The 23702-nt window shown below is 46.3% G+C and overlaps 1 protein-coding gene across 5 annotated transcripts in view; it reads right to left on the bottom strand.

Moving 5' to 3' along the window:
• Positions 1-23702, bottom strand: part of INPP5B (inositol polyphosphate-5-phosphatase B) — a 72838-nt gene that overhangs the window by 44222 nt on the left and 4914 nt on the right. For 3 of the 5 annotated variants that reach the window (XR_008377042.1, XM_053577370.1, XM_053577372.1), the window contains 2 exons: positions 22751-22861; positions 16670-16777 (listed from right to left, as the gene is read on the bottom strand). Coding sequence is in view for 3 of the 5 variants with exons in the window: in XM_053577370.1 (XP_053433345.1) it covers positions 16670-16777; positions 22751-22861 (219 nt within the window). In the remaining 2 variants the exon portion in view is untranslated. Of the gene's footprint in view, positions 1-16399; positions 16868-22750; positions 22862-23702 lie in introns of those variants that run through there. The other 2 variants (XM_053577369.1, XM_053577373.1) reach the window with 2 other exon arrangements.

Consider the following 23702-nt stretch of genomic DNA (forward strand, 5'->3'; position numbering starts at 1 on the left):
CTGAACATCAGTGCTTCCTAAGGAGTCCTTCAGGATTTTGCCTCTTTGGGTACTTCCTAATAGCCTGGCCGAAAGGATAGCTCCTGGGGACCTGCGGGTTGTCCCTGTAGACTCAGCTCACAGCCAGACCTGGGCAGTGTCCTGGTGGGAAAATGGCTGTGCAGATCTGTATCTTGTTGATGCTCTCACGTGGAGTCTCTCTCTGGACTGAGCCCAGCAAGGACTGGAACATCTTCATTCACGACTCTACGTATGGAAACTTTAAGGCATGATATGGGGGATTTCCAGCCACAGGGCAGTCTTCTCGGAATCTCTTCTTCCCTGAATCTGGCACGGAAGCTGGCTGTCAGCAGCTCTTTACCAAATTTGCCATTACACAGCCCCACAGTTCCCTCTCTGGCCACAGCTTCCTGTCCTTTCTCCTCTCCTTCTTCCCTTCTCCCACTCTGCTCTTTTTCCAACCTCAGACCTTCAATCTTTTAGGTGACAGCAGGGATTTTTCCTTTCCTCCCATGTTTGGTTACCAAGGCCTGTGAATCCTCTCTCCTAAATATTTTATACCCTACCCTGTTCTCTGTCCCCACTGCCATGCCTTTTAGGCCCTTAATATTTCTGCAAAGACCACTTAGTGATTTCCTTGCCTGCATTCTGCTGATACCTAGAACACAACATAACCTGTGCAGGTCATTCCTGCGCATAAAATTTCTTAATAACTGACATGACTTTCAGAATAAAACCCAAACATCCAAGTACTGCAAACAAAGAATTATATATAGCCTCAATCTATCTCTCCAGCCCTGTTTCCTATTCCCCCCACCCCAACCTCCCTTTCTCACTACCCAATCCAGTCACACCAGAACTATTTATCTTTTCGATGTCCCTTCCTTGGTCCGCACCTGTTCCTGGGTACATCCTACCCACCTCCCAATTCCACTTTCATGCTGTGAACTATAACTCATCCTTCAAGGCTCGGTTTAGGAGTCATCTCCAAAAACCCTTCTCTGACCCTCTCCTTATATGCTCACACAACAGTGTTTACCCCCATCAAGGCTTTTATCGTAATGGAACTGCAACTGGGTTTAACTGTTCTTATTTGTCTTACCTCTTTCGCTAGATCACAAGCTTCTTGGGAGCAGGGGCTCATGTTTTTTCTCTGTGGCCATGGCACACATCACTCAGTGGCATCCTGAACAAACAGCCTCAGGGCACAGACTAAGCTCAGTGTGAGTTTTAGTGACCACCTTTCAAGCTACAATGGGAACTATTTCCCAGGAAGAACCTACCTAGTAGGTCAACCATACTAACAACAGCAATTTGATCAATGTGCAAAAGTGCAAATGTTCCATTTTTCTTACAAATTCTATACTTTGTACTTCACATCTTTTAGAACCAACAAGCTTCTCAAAAACCTTACCAAATAGTCAGTGTTAACCCTTTAGGCCCCTTCCTTAGCCCACACTACAGTATAACCTCTATAAACCCATGATCCCTCACCTGAAAACATCTAGGCCATCTCTACTTTGGAATTCAAAATTTGGAGGATTTTAGGCCAGGCATGGTGCCTCATGCCTGTAATGCTAGCACTCTGGGAGGCCGAGGAAGGTGGACTGCCTGAGCTCATAGGTTTGAGACCAGCCTGAGGAAGAGTGAGACCCTGTCTCTAAAAATAACCAGGCGTTGTGGCAGACACCTGTAATCCCAGCTACTTGGGAGGCTAAGGCAAGAGAATCACTTAAGCCCAAGAGTTTGAGGTTGCTGTGAGCTATAATGCCATGGCATTCTACCAAGAGTGACAAAGTGACACTCTGTCTCAAAAGAAAAAAAGAATTGGGAGGGATTTTAGATAACACATTTCCTATGCCATATGTTATATAACAACCCCAGCAGAGTCTGAGATAACACCCAGTAATCAAACCCTTTTATATTTCCACAGTATAACTTAGGAATAGTAACAGAGTGGGATAAACAAAGCCTATAAATAGTCTCATGTCAGTCCAGGCAAGTCCTACCAGTGAATTGAACTTGGGTCAACCTTACAAGAAAAATTGTTTTAGCCTTCAGAGTTTTGGGGACTTTAGAACTTCCAACAAGTAAGTCGAGGATGGTAGTTATGAGCATAGCCTGACATATAAAAGACTGAGTGTGGGCAGCGCCTTTAGCTCAGTGGGTAGGGCATAAGCCACATACACCAAGGCTGGCGGGTTCGAACCCGGCCAGGGCCAGCTAAAACAACAGTGAACAACTGCAGCAAAAAAATAGGGAGGCGTTGCAGCGGGCGCCTACTTGGGAGGCCGAGTCAAGAGAATCGCTTAAGCGCAAGAGTTTGAGGTTGTGAGCTGTGATGCCACAGCACTCTACCAAGGGACGACATAGTAAGACTCTGTCTCAAAAAAAAAAAATGTATTTTTGCATTACATATGTACACAAAAATATACATATTACATACACACATCAGATTTGGGTTGAAATACTTAGATTCTATTTCTGGCCTTGCCTCTAACCAGCTGTGTGACCTTGAACAAGTTATCTAATGTCTCTAAGTCTCCACTTCCTCAAGTGAGCAAAGATAACAGTCTCTGCCTCCTATGGTTGCTGTCTTCTTTTCCCACAGCCAGCTGGAGCCTACAGTCTTCACTGCATGACTGAAAAGGCTCTAGAAGCCAAATCAGACACGTTGAAGGCCCAGACCTACAAAACGAAGACAGGAGGCAAGGCCTCAATTTTAATGTCTTGTAGCCCAGCCTACCACTGACTTTGAGTCTGGGCTTTTTCTAAAATATGACATCACACAAGGAAAAAAATAAATGCAAACCAAAATCGAAATCTTTTGGTAATTACCTGAGAGGCAGAAACATTTATTCATTCAGTTGTTCCCTCTGTCTCCTTCTTTTGCTCCATTTCCTCATGTAGGCCCTTGTCCAGTAGAAATGTTTTGATGACAGAAATAATCTATAAGTGCACCATCTCATATAGTAGCCCTAGCCACACCTGAACACTTAAAATGCGGTCTGAACAAAAGAAAAACTGAATTGATTAGAGAAAATGATTGAAATTGAATTGAAATTGATTGAAATGAATTGAAATTGATTACCTAGAGAAAATGTAAATGCCCATGTATGGCTAGTGGCTACCATACTGGACAGTGCACATCTAAACCTTGCTCTTCTCTCAAGAACTACCAGCTGTCACAGTTGATTGTAAACAGGGCTATCCAGCCTGGCTAGGCCCCTCCACTGTCTACTGGGCATTTCTACAAGATGTTTTGTACGCAATGTGTCTCAGGTAAGACTATGGCCAACTTCTATGAGCCCTTTCCCAGAGCTCTCCCCTCTGTTACCAGCTCCAGCGTTCTCCCCACCAGCGAGGGGCACAATCCTGCCCTCCACTCACATCTGTCCTTGGGCACTAAGAGAGAGTCAGAGAGCCGGCTTCTTATTCTCTTTCTCCAGACCATCATATCCTCACTTGATACTTCAAGAGTCTTCCAACTAAGAGATTCTCCCACTTCTTCTCCCTTCCCAATCCAGTCTCTGGATTTGGCCAGATTAAACTCAGATTTCCTCTCTCTCTGCTCTAATACTGTTAGTGTTACACCACCGCCTGCAGGTGAAGGCCCAAAATGGTTCAACTGGCATCTGAGGCCCTTTGCATATCAACTCTACTCTCTGTCATCAATCCATCACCCAAAGACAGCCAGATTTAAAAAGACACGGTTGGCCAAGTACCCTGGCTCACACCTGTATCCCTAATACTCTGGGAGGCTGAGTGGGAGGATTGCTTAAGTTCAAGAGTTCAAAATCAGGGGTGGCACCTGTGGCTCAGTGGGTAGGGCGCCGGCCCCATATACGGAGGGTGGTAGGTTCAAACCCAGCCCCAGCCAAAATGCAACAACAACAAAAAATAGCTGGGTGTTGTGGCAGACTCCTGTAGTCCCAGCTACTCGGGAGGCTGAGGCAAGAGAATCGCCTAAGCCCTGGACTTGGAGGTTGCTGTGAGCTGTGTGACACCACGGCACTCTACCAAGGGTGATAAAGTGAGACTCTGCCTCTACAAAAAAAAAAAAAAAAAAAGAGTTCAAAATCAGCCTAAGCAAAAGCAAGACTCTGTCTCTGCTAAAAATAGAAAAACTAGCCAGATATGGTGGCACATGCCTATAAGTCCCAGCTACTTGGGAGGCCAAAGCAAGAGGATCACTTGAGCCCAGGAGTTTGCTGTGAGCTTTGACGCCAGGGCACTGTAGCCTGGGGAACAGAGTGAAACTCTGTTTCAAAAAATAATAATAATAATAAAGAAATGAAAAGACAGGCTCCCATGCACGCCCCCCCTTACTCCTTCCTACACAGGAGGTCCTTCCCATTTTCTGGCCACTTCCCCTCCAGACTCCAGCCTCCACTCCCACCTCCTCCTTCATGAAGCCCTTCCTAGCCACACCAGTCCCCAGTAGTCATTCCCACGAATTCTGAGGGTATTCTTCTCTATGTAACTTGTCTAGCATATTAAGACACATCCGAGTATTCTTGAAAATGCCTTGGACTTTGGAAAAAAATAGAGCTAGCTGTTTTACTGGCTCCACCCATCACCTCAAATGAGAAACCTCAAGCAAATTACTTAATTTGGTTCCTCATTTGTAAAATGGGGGTAATGCTACCACACTTACAGAGAAGCCAAAAGGATAAACAAATATAATCCATAAGGGTCAAGAACCCAGTACAACACCTGGTACACAGCAGACATTCGGGAACTGTTTGTTGTTTTCCCTCGTCTCTCCCACCCCTAATCTCCCTCTGCTTTCATAATACTGACTATGTTTATTGGGTGCTCTCTTACAGCTAGCTACTATGCTGAGTACTTCAAGTTTTGTGTCTGATTACCAGCCTCATTTTACAAGTAAGGAGACTGAGGCACGGAGCAGACAGTAGACATGCCCAAAGACACAGAGCCAGCAAATGGTGTGGTTGACATGAAAATCCAGATCTGCTTGACTCTGAAGCCTCACGGCCTCCCCTTTTGCAGCCATGAACACAAAACCACAGGTGAAACTATAAACTCTCAGCAGCGCCCCTAGCTCAGTGGGTGGGGCACCAGCAACATACACTGACATTGGCGGGTTCAAACCCAGCCTGGGCCAGCTAAAACAACAATGACAATTGCAACAAAAAAGTAGCCGGGCATTGTGGCAGGCACCTGTAGTCCCAGCTGCATGGGAGGCTGAGGCAAGAGAATCGCTTCAGCCCAAGAGTTGGAGTTTGCTGTGAGCTTTGACACCACAGCACTCTACCCAGAGTGACAGCTTGAGACTCTGTCTCAAAAAAAAAAAAGAAAAAGAAAAAGAAACTGTAAACTCTCAAGGGGAAGTACTGTGTGAATTAAATCTGTTTGGACAACAAAGCAAACGTGTCATCATGGTCTCTATGGTCTCTACAGGATGTGTGGGTGTGTGCACTTGCTGCGTGGAGATCACGATCTGTCCTTCCTAAGCATCTACTAGCCAGGTCTAGGAGGAGGTGTCCCCTCCTATCTTCTCAGTCACCAGTGTTCACACTTCATTTCCAACACACTGGAAGAGCCTAAAAACCCCATGTGAGCAAAATACCTGCAGACTGGGTACTCTAAAACACCTGGCCATTCAAACTGGCAGAGTTAAGTGGGCGGGTGCAGTGCTTATCAGTGACACCATGCTGTGCACGCACCACCAGGGGCCTGTCCCTGGGCTCTCTGAGTCTGAGACAAGGCCACAGATACTTGCAGGGAATGTGTTCAACTCATGAGAAGATAAATCAATCTAGATCCAACTACCCAGAATCCCAGTCAGGCTGTGTTGATGATGACAATGAGAATAACTTTTTTTTTAAAAAAACAGAGTCTCACTGCTACCCTAGTTAGCGTGTGGTGCATCACAGCTCACAGCAACCTCAAACTCTTAGGCTTAAGCGATCCTCTTGCCTCAGCCCCCCACACAACTGGGACTACAGGCACCTGCCACAACACCCAGCTATTTTTAGAGACCAGGTCTTGCTCTGGCTCAGGCTGGTCTCAAACTTGTGAGCTCTGGCAATCCACCTGCTTCGACCTCCCAGAGTGCTAGGATTATAGGCGTGAGCTGCCGGGCTGACAATGAGAATAACATTATTATGAATAATATTAAAAACAAACACTTAAGGCTTACTAGATGTCAAACTCTATGTTCCTCACTTCACATTCCTTTCATCTTCACAACTACTCTATGAGATAGGTGCTGCTATTATGTTCATATTAAGAGCAGGAGATAAACACATAGAAGTTAAATAACTTGTCCAAGAGCATACAGAAGTAAACAGCACAGCCAGGATCCAAACTCAGGGAATCTGAGTCAAAAGCCTATGCTCTCAACCAGGAAACTATACCACCTATCAGACAAACGAGGGGCTCCTGATTGGGGTAAGTCTTTAAAAAATTTAAAAATAGGCCACTCACGGTGCCTCATACTTGTAATTCTAGCACTTTGAGAGGCTAAGGGAGGAGGACTGCTTGTGCCCAAGAGTTCAAGACCAGCTTGGGCAATAGCAAGACCCTGTTTCTACAAAAAATTAAAAAATTATCCAGGTGTGGTGGTGCACACCTGCAGTCCCAACTATGTGGGAGGCTGAGGCAACAAGGATTACTTGAGCCCAGAAGTTGGAGGCTGCAGTGAGGTATGACAGTGCCACTACACTCTAGACCCAGAGACAGAGTGAGACCTTGTCTCAAAAAAATAATAATTAAAAATGATAAAATAATAAAAAACAAAAACAAAAAAATGAGGAGTTCAGAAAACATTTCTGCCAAAGGGAAAAACATCAGCAAAGTACAGACATGGCATTGTGGTAATAATAAGTAGGATAGAAAATATAATAATAAGAGTAATAATAAGAAGGATAGAAAACCAGAAAACCTTTGATTGAAAAGCATCAGGAGCTACAAAGTGAGAGTAGGGGTAGAGTTCAGGGGCAACCTGAATTCTAATTTCAGCTCTGTCACTAGTCAAGTGAGTGATGACAGGCATGTTACCTACCTTGCCTGAGCCTCAGTTTCCCTAAATGAAAAGGGGAGATCTTCTTCCAGAATTTTTGCCCACAAACCTTTGTAGTATAAGCCCCACTGACCCACAGTAAGTGCTTAACAAATGATAACTGCTAGGTGGGGTGTGTGGCTCATGTCTATAATCCTAGCACTCTGGGAGGCCGAGGCAGGTGGATTGCTTGTGCTCAGGACTTTGACACCAGCCTGAGCAAGAGCAAGACCATGTCTCTAAAAAAATATCTGGGCACCATGGCAGGTAGGTATCTGTAGTCCCAACTACTGGGGAGGCTGAGGCAAGAGGATCTCTTGAGTCCAAGTGTTTGAGGTTGCTGTGAGCTGTGACGCCATCGTACTCTACCCCAGGGTGACTGAGACTCTTTCTCAAAAAAAAAATAAGTAAATAAATAAAAAATTAAAAAATAATAACAAATGGTAACTGCTAGTAGTAATGATGACAATAGAAATAAATTTAGGGCCAAACTGTGAGACTTGACTGCCCTCTGCAGATTGGATTTTACTCTTATGGCAAAGGGGAGCTAAGTGTTTACAGTCCACAGGGCAGGGAGCTCTTGAGTGAAGCTCATAACACAGAACACCGGGCATTAAAAAGAATGGAAAGAATCTATTTCCCAGCTCGGTGCCTGTGGCTCAAGCAGCTACAGCGCCAGCTAAATACACCTGAGCTGGTGGGTTCGAATCCAGCCCAGGCCCGCCAAACAATGATGGCTGCAACCAAAAAATAGCTGGACGTTGTGGAGGGCACCTGTAGTCCCAGCTACTTGGGAGTGGAGGCAGGAGAATCGCTTGAGCCTAGGAGTTGGAGGTTGCTGTGAGCTGTGATGCCACAGCACTGTACCCAGGGCAACAGCTTGAGGCTCTGTCTCAAAAAAAAAAAAAAAAGGGGGGGGCGGGGCCTGTGGCTCAGTCAGTAAGGCACCGGCCCCATATACCGAGGGTAGCGGGTTCAAACCCGACCCCAGCTGAACTGCAACCAAAAAATAGCTGGGCGTTGTGGCGGGCGCCTGTAGTCCCAGCTACTCGGGAGGCTGAGGCAGGAGAATTGCTTAAGCCCAGGAGTTGGAGGTTGCTGTGAGCTGTGTGATGCCATGGCACTCTACTGAGGGCCATAAAGTGAGACTCTATCTCTACAAAAAAAAAAAAAAAGAATCTATTTCCCCATTTCAGCCTGGCCACCACCCCCAAATGGTTCTGTTACTTTTTTAAAAGTCAAATATCCACACTGAGTTTTCTTTTCTTTTTTCATTTCTTTTACATTTCTCAGTATCTCATGGCTTTAAATTTTTAAAAGTACCGTGATGTTGGCATAAAATGGGCACAGAGAGCACTAAAAACACATCTTGTGCCCTGAAAATCTGTAAGCTCTATGCTGAAAATTCAACTTACATTCTGGGCACATACAATTTAGGCTAGTAAGGACTAAGACTGACCAGCTTAGCTTTCAAGGAGGAAGACTCCAGTGCAATTACTTCATGGCAACAGGTCAGTGGTGATAGGCCCCTGGAGAGATGACTTGAATTTTTCCTTCAGGCTCTCCCTTCAGTGGGCCTTCTGTGAACTGTCTGTGGTCTGCTGATAAAGCTAAAGGAGAAGTGGGCAAGAGCCAACCAGGAAGCAGGGGAGGGCAGCACAGAAGATGCTCAAAGAGGAAGGAGGGGGTGTTCAGGCTAGAAGGCACTGTAGGCTAGGAATTGTATGCATCTCTACAATTCAACCAGAGACTCACAGACGCTTCTGGAACACCCAATGAGGTGCAAGGCAGAAGGCTGGCATTTGGGAAGGAGGGAGAAGACAAAGTACTAAGAGCAGCAAGTTCAAGCTTATAAAAGATGTAGCTTAATGAAAAGTCAACAAAGAGGTGAAAAAGTACAGGGCTTTATCCATAAATGCTGTAATACTAAGCAGTTAAGTTTGAAGTAAGAGAAAATGAAGATGAGTTGTGACAGATCAGAACAGTGAGTCCAGCAAAGCAAACTGATTTTTTAGACTATTTATCTCCCCCTCCTCATCCCTCATTCAGAATTCTTGAGGACACACGATTTGCTGTCACTGTCCCCTTGGAGTGTAATCACATTTCTGCCCAGGAGAGGCCGAGCCCGGCACAGGTGGGCCCCCTCTGAGTGTGTGGAAAAAAAAAAAAAAAAGAAAGAAAGAACAGTAAGTCCAGGCTGTACAGGACTTGAACACTACACTAAGGAATTTGAACTTTACTCTGTAGGCAACAGGGAGTTGTGCACATATATGATCCCTAAGGGAGAAAGAAACTTAAGGTTAGGAAGACTTGTAAGGCAATCACTGCAATAGTTCAGGTAGAAGGATACCAACGTGAACTATGGGGATTTGGAATTGTGGGGCACAAAGGAGGGGCACTGCAGAAAAAGAACAGACAAAGAAAAAAATTATTTTTTTTTTTTTTTTGAGAATGGTCTCCAAATCCAAAAACAGACAAAAGTGGCTTATTAGGTGGCTGGATGCAATGGCTCACACCTATAATCCTAGTACTCCAGGAGGCCATGGCTGGAGGATCACTTGAGCTCAAGAGTTCCAGACCAGGGCGACACCTGTGGCTCAATGAGTAGGGCACCGGCCCCATATACTGAGGGTGGCGGGATCAAACCCGGGCCCGGCCAAACTACAACAACAAAAAAAATAGCCAGGTGTTGTGGCAGGTGCCTATAATCCCAGCTACTTGGGAGGCTGAGGCAAGAGAATCGCCTAAGCCCAAGAGCTAGAGGTTGCTGTGAGCTGTGTGACGCCACGGCACTCTACCCAGGGTGACAAAGTGAGACTGTGTCTCTTAAAAAAAAGAGTTCCAGATCAGCCTGAGCAAAAGCAAGACTGTGTCCTACTAAAAATAGAAAAATTAGCCCAGCGTTGTGGCAAGTGCTTGTAGTCCCAGCTACTCCGGAGGCTGAGGGTGGAGGACTGCTTTAGCCCAAAAGTTTGAGGTTGCTGTGAGCTAGGCTGAAGGCATAGCACTCTAGCCTGGACAATAAAGTGAGACTCTTGTTTAAAACAAAAAAGGAGGGCGGCGCCTGTGGCTCAGTGAGTAGGGCGCCAGCCCCATATGCCGAGGGTGGCGGGTTCAAACCCAGCCCCAGCCAAACTGCAACAAAAAAATAGCCGGGCGTTGTGGCGGGCGCCTGTAGTCCCAGCTGCTCGGGAGGCTGAGGCAAGAGAATCGCGTAAGCCTGAGAGTTAGAGGTTGCTGTGAGCCATGTGACGCCACGGCACTCTACCCGAGGGCGGTACAGTGAGACTCTGTCTCTACAAAAAAAATAAATAAATAAATAAAACAAAAAAGGATTTGCTTATTAGACGTAGGAGGAGAGGGAAAAGTCAAGGATGACCTTGGCTTTTAGTGATTGCACTAAAAACAATGAAACTGGAGGGAGGAAAGGAGTTAAGAACATAGTAAATGCAGTACTTACCAAGGAGGAAGCACCCTAGGGTAAGCCCTGAAAAGGGCAGAGTCTAAACTCTCAGAGGTGGACATTTGCAATTTGTATGTTTTTCAAGCAAAAGTACCCCTAAATAAATTAGCATTCTTTAAGTCCTACATGATCTTCCAGGAGGCTAACATTCACTCCCATTTTACAGATGTAAGAGAGGAACATTAAGAGACTTGTCTAGTATCAAGAAGCAGTAAAGGCCAGCTGCAGTGGTTCATGTCTGTAATCCTAGCACTCTGGGAGGCCGAGGTGGGTAGATTGCTTGAGCTCAGGAGTTTGAGACCAGCCTGAGCAAGAAGGGTCAGACCCCTTCTCTACTAAAAATGTAAAACTAAGGCAAGAGGATCACTTGAGCCCAAGAGTTTGAGGTTGCTATGAGCTATGAGGCCATGGCACTCTACCAAGGATGACAAAGTGAGACTCTGTCTCAAAAAAAAAAAGAGTAATAAAGAAAAGACAAATATCCAGGCCACTTAGACATACACTTGTCAACATTTAAACTCTCACTGTCAACATTCAACATTCCAAGAAATTCTTTGCATTGGTATTTGCCAGCTTCAGTCCACATACAGATCACCAGTAAAGTCTACAAAATTGTTAGAGTATATTTTAAGCAGGAAGAAAAACCTGCAAGTCAGCTAGCTTCTATGCCCCAACACTGTCTTTCCTGTTATAAAAACTGATGCTTCCCTCTCTTCCTGAACCATCCACCCCTGAGGATCACCCTATGAAAAGCTCTGAATGTTTGTGGGTTACCTCTCTTGCTAGGTAACAACTGTAGAATTCCCAAACAAACTATGTTCAGAAGAAGAAAAAGTCTATGAGGGGTTAGTCCTCCCCTAGAAACAAACACAGGGTTAAATGGGACAAAGAAGGAAAATGGAGAGAGGAAAAGCAAAAGAAGGAAGAAAAACAAACAAATAATAATTCTCTTCTGTTTAAAGAAACAAAGTGACCCAAAATAAATTAATTTGCTTAGGAACCTGCAGAGCTTCCCACAAAGGTAGAAACGAAGGGTGATGTTTCTGCCTCTAGGATAAACCAAAGCAAATTCATTTTCTTCATGTTAAAAGGCTATGTTGTTCACATAGGTTTTACTTATTAATACTGACAAAGTAAGATGAAAGAAAACAGAGAAAGAAAGAAAACCAAGCCAGGGGCTATTTTTCTAACATTCTCTCTGGCTTCTACCCAGGTAATCTAGGTTACCCTTTATGTTACCTTGAGCTCTAAGTAGCATTTATTTCCCTTCACAGGCCAGACAGACTTTAATGCTTTGTTTCCTGGGTCCAGGGGAAAAAATACTCATAACACATTTCATTCTAAATTTGAGTTACTACAAAGCTGGCTGCTCACGTTGAATCAACCAAGGGACAAGAAACCACTTCAAAAGACCAGAATTTGTTTGCTACTGCCACTTTGTTAAATTAGCCCAGAATGGCCCCTGTGGGGACTTCTGAGTAGCTATTTCTTTCCTGCTGCACAGCTCAGAATCTCCCCAAACACAGCTCTAGGTCTTTGGGTGTACCCAGGATGAAATGCAAATGAACACTTTACAGGATGACTTGGATGAGAACTGGACTCTATACAGGATCCCCAATGGGGTTTCTGAATAAGAGCCCCCTCAGTTACATTGGAAGGGCATGCACCTTTAAAAAAAAAAAAATGAAGTATTTCTCCTAAATGAAACCCTATTCTTTTTAAGGAAAACAAAAACTATACAAAGAAGTTAAGTGCACTTAAGTAAGTGAAAAAGCAGAAAGGCTCCTGCCTACAACAGCCACCAGTCTAAGGCTAGTATAAGGTCTCAGCAGTTTAAGAGGCCAAGGGAATCAGATGAAGAGGCTGCCACTCACCCAGAAGCACTACATCTCTCTTTGACATCACAACTTAGCTCCTAAACACTGGTCTCAACCTGAGGACATGGATTCCAATCTGAAACTAACTTCATTTCATTTTTCTACTGAAATCTCTACCCAGCTCACCCTAACACTGTAATGAATGCAGCAGAGACAAATCAAAGAAAGGAATGGACATTTTGGAAAGAATCATCAAAGTATGGCTCAGCACTTACAGCTCAGTGGCTAGGGCACCAGCCACATACACCGGAGCTGGCAGGTTCAAACCCAGCCCAGGCCTGCCAAACAACAGTGACAGCTACAACCAAAAAATAGACGGGCGTTGTGGTAGGCGCCTATAGTCCCAGGTACTTGGGAGGCTGAGGCCAGAGAATTGCTTAAGCCCAAGAGTTTGAGGTTGCTTGAAGTTGCTATGAGCTGTGACGCCACGGCACTGTACTGAGGACGACATAGTGAGACTCTGTCTCAAAAAAAAAAAAAAAATCATCAAAGTGAGATCTTTCCTTTCTCTACCAATGAAGACTAGATTCATCTTGCCCCTCCTGAGTACTTCGGTGCTGCTGACCTAGGGTCAACCTACAAAGATCACTGTTCTGCTGGGCTAACCCTATGTTTTCTTTCTTTTTTCTTTTTTTTTTTATTTGCAGTTTTTGGCCTGGGCTGGGTTTGAACCCGCCACCTTCGGTATATGGGGCCGGTGCCCTACTCCTCAGGGCCACAGGCACCACCCCAGACCCTATGTTTTCTTACTTCTGGACTATCAGATGCTGCTCTTTCACAGTGTCATCTCCTGAGGGGGGCCTTGTTTCTCTTGCCATGAATCACAAACAGCTTTTATTTTTTCCCTCTTTGAGACAAGTCCTAAAGCTGTCAAACCCTGGGTAGAGTGCCGGGGTGTCACAGCTCATAGCAACCTCAAACTCTTGGGCTTAAGCAATTCTCTTGCCTCAGCCTCCCAAGTAGCTGGGACTACAGGCGCCCACCACAATGCCTGACTATTTTGTTGTTGTTATCATTGTTGTTTAGCAGGCCTAGGCCGGGTTCAAACCCATCACCCTTGGTGTATGTTGCCGGCACCCTACCCACTGAGCTATGGGCACTGCCCACAAACAGCTTCTTTTTTTTTAAAGTAGAGATTTAAAAGTACTTTCAAAGTACTTTTTTTTTTTTAAGTAAAGTTGCCCAGGCTGAAGTACAGTAGCTATTCACAAGTTCAATCATAGCACACACTGCAGCCTCAAACTCCTGAGCTTAAAGGATCTTCCTGTCTCAACCTCTCAAGTAGCTGAATCTACAGGCATGAACTATCATGTCCAGCTCACAAACACCATTTTTTTTTTTTTTTTTTTGAGACAGAACCTCAAGCTGTCGCACTGGGTATAGTGCCGTGGCATCACAGTTCACAGCAACCTCCAACTCCTGGGCTCAAGCAATTCTCCTGCCTCTGCCTCCCAAGTAGCTGGGACTACAGGCGGCCGCCACAATGCCCGGCTATTTTTGGTTGCAGCCGTCATTGTTGTTTGGCGGACCCAGGCTGGATTCAAACCTGCCAGCTCAGGTGTATGTGACTGGCGCCTTAGTCGCTTGAGCCACAGACGCCGAGCCACAAACACCATTTTAAGAAAGCTTTTGTTGGAGTGGCGCTGGTGGCTCAAAGGAGTAGGGCACTGGTCCCATATGCCAGAGGTGGTGGGTTCAAACCCAGCCCCGGCCAAAAACTGCAAAAAAAAAAAAAAAAAGAAAGCTTTTGTTTTGCGTTCCTCAGGCTGTTGGGAAGTGGGTATTTTGATCATATGCATACAGGAAGAAGCATACCTACTAGCCTGTTTCCCTTGGGTACTGGGTTGACATCCAGGGCATCCCAAAGTGTTCCTCCTACTTGCTTTTTTGGTTTTTTTTTTTTTTGAAACAGAGTCTCACTATGTCACCTTCGGTAGAGTGCCATGGCGTCACAGCTCACAGCAACCTCAAACTCTTGGGCTTAAGCGATTCTCTTGCTTCAGCCTCCCAAGTAGCTGGGACTACAGGTACCCACCACAACACCTGGCTATGTTTTGGTTGTAGTTTTGGTAGGCCCAGGCTGGATTCGAACCTGCCGCTCTGGTGTATGTTGCTGGTGCCCTAGCTGCTGAGCTACAGGTGCTGAGCCAACCTCCTACCTATTGTAGAAGATGTAACTCTGAGGCTAAAACTACTCTGGAAACAGGTGACCTGAACAAAACTAGGAGGTTGGTGCCATCTCTTACTAATTTTTAACAGGAGCAACATAGCAATTAATAGGGTAACCCCACTTACTGTAGGTCTCACAGTGGGACAAATTCTTTCTTTCTTTTTTTTTTTGTTAGAGACAGGTTACTATTCTGTTGCCCAGGTTGGAACGCAGTGGCATAATCACAGCTCACTGCCATCTCTAATTCCTGTGCTCAAGCCTCCAGGATTAGCCTTCTGAGTAGCTAGGCCTATAATCACATTGGCCTGTCACACCCAGCCAACTTTTTTTTTTTTTAACAGATGGGATCTTGCATATTGCACAGGCTTGTCTCAAACTCCTGGCCTCAAACAATCCTCCTGCCTCATCCTCCCAAAGTGTTAGTAGATTACAGGCATAAGCCATTGCACCCAGTGACAAATTCTTTTAAACTAAAAACAAAACCAAAACCTTGACAATAATTCCTCTTCAGCACGTGGCTAGTTTTTATTTTATGAAAGGAAACAAAAGATTCTGAGATCCCCGCACATATCTCACCCAGGGCAGCTAATTGGCTTCTGAGCTGGTAGGCCTGACTTCTCATGGAAGACGCCCGTCTACTATAGGAATGGAGCATTCCAGCAGCCTGGCTCTGGAGACTCTGGCTGGGAAGACAGAACCCACCTCTTTCTGCTGCCACTGGGCCTGTTCTCCACCAACAGTGTGGAAGGATTCTGGCAGCCTCTTGAGAAGGGGCAAAGCGAGGACATGTTCTTAATCTTAAACTCCAACCCACCCCAGCACCATAGCCCAGAAGCTGAAGCAATAGCTCGTCAAGTGAACTCTGAAATAAGCCCAAGAATGATGCAAACTATCAGCACCATCAGGTGCTTAATCACATCGCAATGAAGGAAAAACATAAGCACTGAGGAAGTCCTCTGCCCACCTAGTTTCCTCTCAGTTTACAAACTCTTGTGCAACATGCCACTCCTCCCTGTCTCTCATAGTTTCCAAGCCCTGTGAGAGCAAGTGGAGTGCTGGCCCACACTTCACATAGCTACTTGACAGATTGTTGATTGCTAGCAAATAATTGAGAAAAGAGGTACAAATAGGTACTAATGGTCACACCAAAGCTTGCATATAACTAGAGCTTCATGGGCACACCCAGGGGGGAAAATACCAGAGCCTTTACAAAAAACCATAGAACTAGACAGAAAGCACAGGTTTTCAGGTCCTCCGAACATACCAGAATGACCTAAATTTCAACCTGGAGCCTCTCAATCTCCAAAAGACAACTAACCTCCTGCTGGATAATTAGCCTTTTGTGCTGCACAACATTACCCACTAAAGCTGAGTGGAAAAAACCTAGTCCCTTTCATGTGTAACCTTATCCTGGACTGCAGTCCCAGGGCGAACAAGGCTCTCCTGGACTACAGTTCTGTGCGCAGACCAATCACCGGGGCTGAAAACTGAGGGAGAACCCTCACACACACCATACCCACTCAAAGGAAGGCTCTGTCACAGGCAGTGCACCCACACACATGCCAAAGAGCAAGCTCAGGTGAAGAAACCGAGGCCCAGACAGGGATAGCACAGGACCCCAAGTCACGCAGCAAGTTAGGAACTTTACTAAAACCCCAGCCTCCGGATCGCCGAGTGCCCCATTCCCACCCGCCTGCCCTCGTCACACCCGGCTGAGCGTAACATCACAGAACTTCTGCCCCAGTGTCCCCGCCTCCGAAGGGCCAGGACCTTGGTCTTTGGCCCGTGCGTTCATCTTCAGGCCAGGCCCGCCGCCGCCCCCGACCCAGCTCCCCAGCCCCGCTTCCCGCCGCCCGCCGGACCTGCAAAGTCGCGCTCCCGAGGGCCGGCGGCAGACATTTCTCTACCTGCTTCCTCAAGCTCTTCATCCCGCCGGCTTCCCCGCGCTCTCCGCCCCCAGACAGACCCGCCCCTGGGTGCCACCTCCGCCAATCGAAAGCCCGTCTGCTTCATCGCCCCACCCCCAAACAGAATAGAGCCCGCCCCCTGTGGCTGGCCTTTCTCCAATCCCCACCGCCCCTTCCGAGACGGGTACCTGCCTCCGCCAATTGTCGCGCACCCTGGCCAAATACCTGGGGCAGAGTTCCAACCGCTGGGCGTTGCAGACTCCGGCTGCGGTTCTGTGCACCTGTATGGAGACAGCCACAGGAACTCAGGATCCCTCGTCGCAGGATCAAAGCCTGTGCAGGAACAAAGAGAGCAGACTGAGGTACCGGCTTGAAGAGCGGGCTCCACCTCTGCATAATTGTATTCTCTGGAGAGTCTCCAAGCCGGTTTCCCTCGAGCACAGGGTGAGGCTAAGGTTCAAATTGCAATAATATTTGTGAACACAAAATTCTTCCAAGGCAGACACCCCCGCCATTCCTCTGACTTCATGGTAACTATGCGCCAAGGTCTGTGCTTCGTACATATATTATCTCCTTAATCCTCGCACCAAACTTTAGGAAGTAGGAAACTATTATCCCAATTTTATATTGGAGGCAAATGAGTTCAGAGAGCTCTAAGGTCACACAGAGCGAGTGGCAGAGTGAAGGGCCCAAACAGGTGCCAATGGATTGGGGACTTTACCCATAACCTCCAACAGCAATTCACTATTCCAAAGAAAAACATACTCTAAGTAAAATCAGTGTACTTGCTATTAATATATCAGCAAGACAAGTCTTCTGTTAGCCCCTAAACCAGATTGCCACCCTTCTTCCTAGAAATTCTTTTTTTTTTTAATCGTCCAGTCCAAAATGTCAATTCCTAGACATTCTTGAGCTACCTACCTCTGGCTGTGACTCAAACCCAGGTCTGTTATCCTGCCTACTCTGCTTGTACAACTGCATGAGCCTGACAGGACTGAACTGGATTTACAAGAACATGATACGTGAGAAGACCTAGTTCCAGCTTTGCCTATGGCACTGCCAGACACAGCCTTTTAATTATTTTCAACATTTACATACTTGCCCTCATCTGTTTGGATTACTAGGTATAGGCAAGTTCATATTTCCATTGGACAAATAAGAAAGGCAAAGTCTGAAGAAATAGAATATATTGTCCACATTCACATCTAGGGAGTGTCAGAGCTGGGATCTCAACTGAAATGTCTAGACTCTATGCGCTTTGGGATGTCAAACCTGATCCTACCACTTCAACTGATGAATGAACTTAGCTAAGTTATTTACACTGTCTGTGACAGCTTACTCATCTGTAAAACAGTATATCTACTCCTTGGTGTTGCTCAAAAGACTAAACAGAACACAAACACAGTTGTATGCCTTGTCTAGAAATTTAGAAAATTTGACTACATAGTAGGTGCTCAATTAATGTAGTTAACTATTATCTTTTATTAACTAATGTTTCTCTTGCTGTGGTCTCTTGGCCAAGGCACTTCCACTCTCTGGCCTTTTATGCTATATAACCATATCCTTCAAGGACTGAGTGAAAAAAAAACCTGGTTCCTTTTACCTATCACAGCTTGGACTGTAGTCCCTTTAGCATAAAAGGCAAGGTTTGGGCTGGTGAGTATCAAAGAGTCTGTCAATTCTTTAAGTTCCCTCTCACCCAGGGTCCTCCCTGAGGAAATCCCCATCATGATGACCACTCAGAGAAATTGAGTTGATGCAGAGTTCACAGCCAGTGCCAAGCTCTGTTCATCCATTCAACAAATATCTTTTTTTCTTTTCTTTTTTTTTTTTTTTCTGTTTCACTGTGTCACCCTTGGTAGAGTGCTGTGGCATCACAGCTCACAGCAACCTCCAGCTCTTGGGCTTAGGCGATTCTCTTGCCTCAGCCTCCCAAGTAGTTGGGACTACAGGCGCCTGCCACAACGCCCAGCTATTTTTTGTTGCAGTTTGGCCTGGGCCGGGTTTGAACCCACCACCCTTGGTATATGGGGCCGACGCCCTACTCACTGAGCCAAAGGAGCTGCCCCATTCAACAAATATCTTTTAAGTGCTTGCTATGTGCCAGGCACTGTTCTAATCACGGGGGATAAAATTGTGAACATGGGCTAGGCTCAGCTCATGCCTGTAATCCCAGCACTCTGGGAGGCCGAGGCAGGTGGATCACCTGAGCTTAGGAGTTTGAGACCAGCCTGAGTAAGAGTGAGACCCCCCATCTCTACTAAAAATAGAACTAGCTGGACATTGTGGCAGGTGCCTGTAGTCCCAGTTACTCAGAAGGCTGAGGCAAGAGGATCACTTGAGCCCAGGAGTTTGAGGTTGCTATGAGCTATGACACCATGGCTCTGTAGCATGGAGCATTAGAGTGAGACTTGGTCTCAAAAAAAATAAGAAAATATGGCTTGGCGCCTATGGCTCAAGAGGCTAAGGCGCCAGCCACATACACCTGAGCTGGCGGGTTCGAATCCAGCCCAGGCCCACCAAACAACAATGATGGCTGAAACCAAAAAATGGCCAGGCGTTGTGGCAGGCGTCTATAGTCCCAGCTACTTGAGAGGCGGAGGCAAGAGAGTTGCTTGAGCCCAGGAGTTGGAGGTTGCTGTTAGCTGTGATGTCACAGCACTCTACCCAGGGTGACAGCTTGAGGCTCTGTCTCAAAAAAAAAAAAAAGAAAATAATAACAAAGTTGTGAACATAACCCAAATTCACTGCCGCAATGGTGCCTTCATTCTCGTCAGTTTGACGAGAATTACTCAGTATCCATCCAGTCCATCTGTCCTTCCTTAATTCCATTGCCAGGGCCCTGGTCCAAGCCTCATTTTTTATTCTTGAACCACTGCAATATGTTCTCATTGATCTCCCTGCTCTCAGCTCTCTCTTTCCATACTAGTTGCCAAAGAAACTTTTCTAACTTGTAAATCTTGCCTTATCACTCCCCAACTTAAAATTCCTTTTAGGCTCCTCCCAAGCTACAGGGCAAAGTCCAGCCTCTTTACTGGGTAAGCCCCTTTAGGAGCTGCCCTCTGCTGGCCTCTACTGACTCGGCTCTTGCCATGCCCGCCTTCTACCCTATATTCAGCCCCTGCAAACCACTGGCTGGCCCTTTCCTGGGTCTGCCAAGCCCTTTTCCTCTTTATTGCCTGCCAGAGAAAAACAACTGTTGTTCATCCTTTTAGTGTCAGGTTAAACACCACCTCCTCCATGAAGCCTTCCCGGAGCCATTTAATTAATTAATTTATTTTGATGTTGAGACAGAGTTCCCACCCCACTCCGCCCCCATACCCTGAGCAGAGTGCCATGGCGTCATAACTCACTGCAACCTCAGACTTGAGCTGGACATCCCTCTGCCTCAGCCTCCGGAAGTACTGTGATTACAGGCACTAGCTGTAGCACCCGGCTGGGTTTTTCATTTTTTTAGAAGCTGGGGTCTCACTCTTGCTCAGGCGAGTCTCCAACTCCTGAGCTCAAGCAATTCTCCCTCCTCGGCCTCCCACAGTGTTGGAATTACAGGCGTGAGCCACCTCGCTCGGCTATTTTTAAAAACAGTCTCAAGCTTTCGCCCTGGGTAGAGTGCTGCGGCATCATACCTCACAGCAACCTCCAACACTTGGGCTTAAGCAATCCTCTTGTCTCAGTTTTTCTATTTTTAGTAGAGACAGGGTCTTACTCTTGCTCAGGCTGGTCTGGAACTCCTGAGCTCAAGCAATCCATCCACCTCGGCCTCCCAGAGTGCTGGGATTACAGGCAGGAGCCACTGCACCTGGCCTCCCTGAGCCATTTTATTGGGGAGAGGGCAGAATGAGGTAAGAAACAACTACAGCAAAACACTCAAGACTTCGAGCTCTGCAATAGAACTGTCTCATCCTGCCAAAGCCTGACTCTTATATTAAGTACTCAGGCCTATCTGAGCTGAGCTTCACTTCCCTCATCTGTGAAATGGAAACACTAATAATACCGTGTAATGGGTGGCTCCTGTGGCTCTACGGAGTAGGGCCCGGGCCCCATATGCCGGAGGTGGCAGGTTCAAGCCCAGCCCTGGCCAAAAACTGAAAAAAAAAAAATAATAATAATACCATGTAACATTGTAGTAAAGATTAAATGAGATAATGTGTGAAAAGTTCTTAGAATAGTGCCTAACTTGTGGTAAGTCAGCAATGAATGTTAGCTTATGAGCCCTCTTGTACAGAAGAAGAAAATATTTTCTGAGCTCCTGCTATGTGGTAGGTACTTTTCCATGTACTATCTCATTTAATTCTTACAACCCAATGAGGAAGATATTCATTACCTACAGAAGCCTACGCCCGGCTATTTTTTTTGCAGTTGTCATTGTTGTTTAGCTGGCCCGGGCTGGGTTTGAACCCACCAGCCTTGATGTATGTGGCTGGTGCAGTAACCACTGTGCTACATGCACTGAGCCTTGTTTTTCTTTTTTTTTTTTTTGAGACAGAGTCTCACTTTGTCGCCCTTGGGAGAGTGCCGTGGCCTCATAGCTCACAGCAACCTCAAACTCTTGGGCTCAAGAGATCCTCTTGCCTCAGTTTTTCATTTTTAGTGAAATGAAAAACACTAAAGAGAAGAGACAGGGTCTGACTCTTTTCTTTTTCTTTCTTTTTTTTTTTTTTTGGAGACAGAGCCTCAAGCTGTCACCCTACAGCAAAACACTCAAGACTTCGAGCTCTGCAATAGAACTGTCTCATCCTGCCAAAGCCTGACTCTTATATTAAGTACTCAGGCCTATCTGAGCTGAGCTTCACTTCCCTCATCTGTGAAATGGAAACACTAATAATACCGTGTAATGGGTGGCTCCTGTGGCTCTACGGAGTGCCATGGCATCATAGCTCACAGCAACCTTTAACTCCTGGGCTCAAGCGATTCTCCTGCCTCAGCCTCCCAAGTAGCTGGGATTACAGGTGCCTGCCACAGTGCCCATCTATTTTTGGTTGCAGCCGTCATTGTTGTTTGGCGGGCCCAGGCTGGATTCGAACCCACCAACTCAGGTGTATGTGGCTGGCTTCTTAGCCGCTTGAGCCATAGGCGCTGAGCCAGGGTCTGACTCTTGCTCAGGTCAGAATTCCTGAGCTCAAGCAATCCACCTGTCTCGGCTTCCCAGAATGCTAGGATTATAGGTGTGAGCCACTGCACCCAGCCTCAAAGCCCACGTTCTTCAGTGTTATTACTATTATTACACTGCCTACAATTATTACTGATAAGTAACCTTATTAAGATTTAGAGATAAATTTCCCCTAACTTATAGAATAAATTTAAAACCCCTTAATCAAGCATTCAAGGCTCTATAATCACATTTGTCTCTACTTGCTTTTCCTTCATACCCCCTTTGTATCCCAAGCCAGTCCCCTTCCTGGCATACCAGGCAAAATAAATTGGAGCCCCTGGAGACTTACAGGAAAACCACAGAGCGGGCAAGCCCTTTCCCCAACCCTATTCTTGCAAAGACAAGATGTTAGCTTGAAAGGAAACAAATGAAAGTGTTGGGTAAACACATAAGCCCCAGCACCTGGTGGCTTGAATGTGCATGTTCTGTGATTGATCCTCTGCCCTGTAAGCAAACTCTCCTTTACCTGCCTGGCTCATTTCCAGATCTAAAAAAATTCTGTCCTAGAGGCCACAAACCTCTCACTGCTAACACAAAGCTAGACTATTTTCTCAGCTGCAGAGGGGAATAGAGCAGGGTTCAAGGGCAGGAGAGAGCACATATAACCGACCTCACTTGGCAGAGAGGAAAGATGGTCCTTTAGAAGCTGCTGAGCCTGCCAAATTGTAAATGATTCTGCATCACAGTCACAACCCACCCTGTGCAGCCCTGCCCATAACTAGAAGGGCAAAGGGCCCCTGCTGTAGTTAATATTCAAGTCCAGAAACTGTAGACAGAAAAGCACACACCATGGCTGGCTGGCATCCTGGAGGCACTGCAGCTTCATGCCAGCAGCTTTGAGAGGGAACAGAAATTGTGGAGTGTGAATCCAAAGAGTGGAAAGTCAACTGGAAGGGGAGAAGGCAGGGGGATGGGTGTGCTCCAACTTAATGGGTACAATGTCAGGGTGTATGGCACACATCTTGGGGGTGGAAGGCAATTATATGAGGGCCTTTACTTAATAAATGCAAACAATGTAACCTAATTTGTTGTACCTTCAATTAACCTGAAACAATTTTAAAAAAGATAAAAAAGAAAGAAAGAAAGAAAGCTAGAGTGGGTAGGCAAGTATCCAGCCAACACCCCCACCCCCAGAAGCCTGGAGAGTTACCTACCTGGACAGGCCCTGGCGACTTCCTGGAGGAACATCCTAGTGTGTGAACCAAAGGGTAGCTGGAATACAAGGCTGAGCTCTGCTGTGTCCAGCTGGACAGTGACATCTGAGCCTGCACAAAAGAGACAGGAAATGAGCCCTTGGCAGCCAGGAGCTAAATGCTTTGATGCATCTTAAGGCTGCAGTCCCCGGAATGGAAAGTCAGCAGCCCAGGCTCCCAAAACCCCTTCTGTCCTTCAGCAACTCACTTGTGGATGCTGCTGGGACAATAAGGATAATAAGGGAATCCTGTGTATCAAATTAACATCATTCCCACTTTACAGAGGAGGTAGTCCAAGTCTCTGAAAAGTCAGCAAACCTCACCACTGCAGTACAAGATGGAGCTGGGAGAGAACAGGTTCTCTGGACTTGTCTTTTCCCCTCCCACTGGAATGAAAAGCACGTAGAGGCAGCAAGAGGGGCTGTCCATCAGTCAGTCCACCAGACTGCGCCAGGAACCGTGCAAGGTGCTGGGAATACCATAGCGAGGAGAACAGATATGGGCCTGTCTTCAAGGAGCTAGACTGTGGAAGGCATCTTAGTCGTAGCATATACCCAGTACCGGGCACATAGGGACACTCAAAAACATGCTGAGGCCAGGTGAAGTGGTTCATTCCTATTATTCCAGCACTTTGGGAAGCTGATGCTGTGGGATCACTTGAGCCCAGGAGTTCACGGCTGCAGTGAGCTATGATTGTGCCACTGCACTCCAGCCTGTGTGACAGAGCAAGACCCTATCTCTCTCTCTTTCGCACCCACACACATACCCAAAATAAAAAAAAACCAAACATGCTAATTAATGAACAAACAGAAGCAACTTAGCAGAGTGATTAAGAACCTAGGCTCTGGCTGGGCGCAGTGGCTCAATCCTAGCATTCTGGGAGGCCAAGGCAGGTAGATAGCTTGAGCTCACG

The sequence above is a fragment of the Nycticebus coucang genome, chromosome 22 (genome assembly GCF_027406575.1).
Source record: "Nycticebus coucang isolate mNycCou1 chromosome 22, mNycCou1.pri, whole genome shotgun sequence".
Classification (NCBI taxonomy): domain Eukaryota; kingdom Metazoa; phylum Chordata; class Mammalia; order Primates; family Lorisidae; genus Nycticebus; species Nycticebus coucang.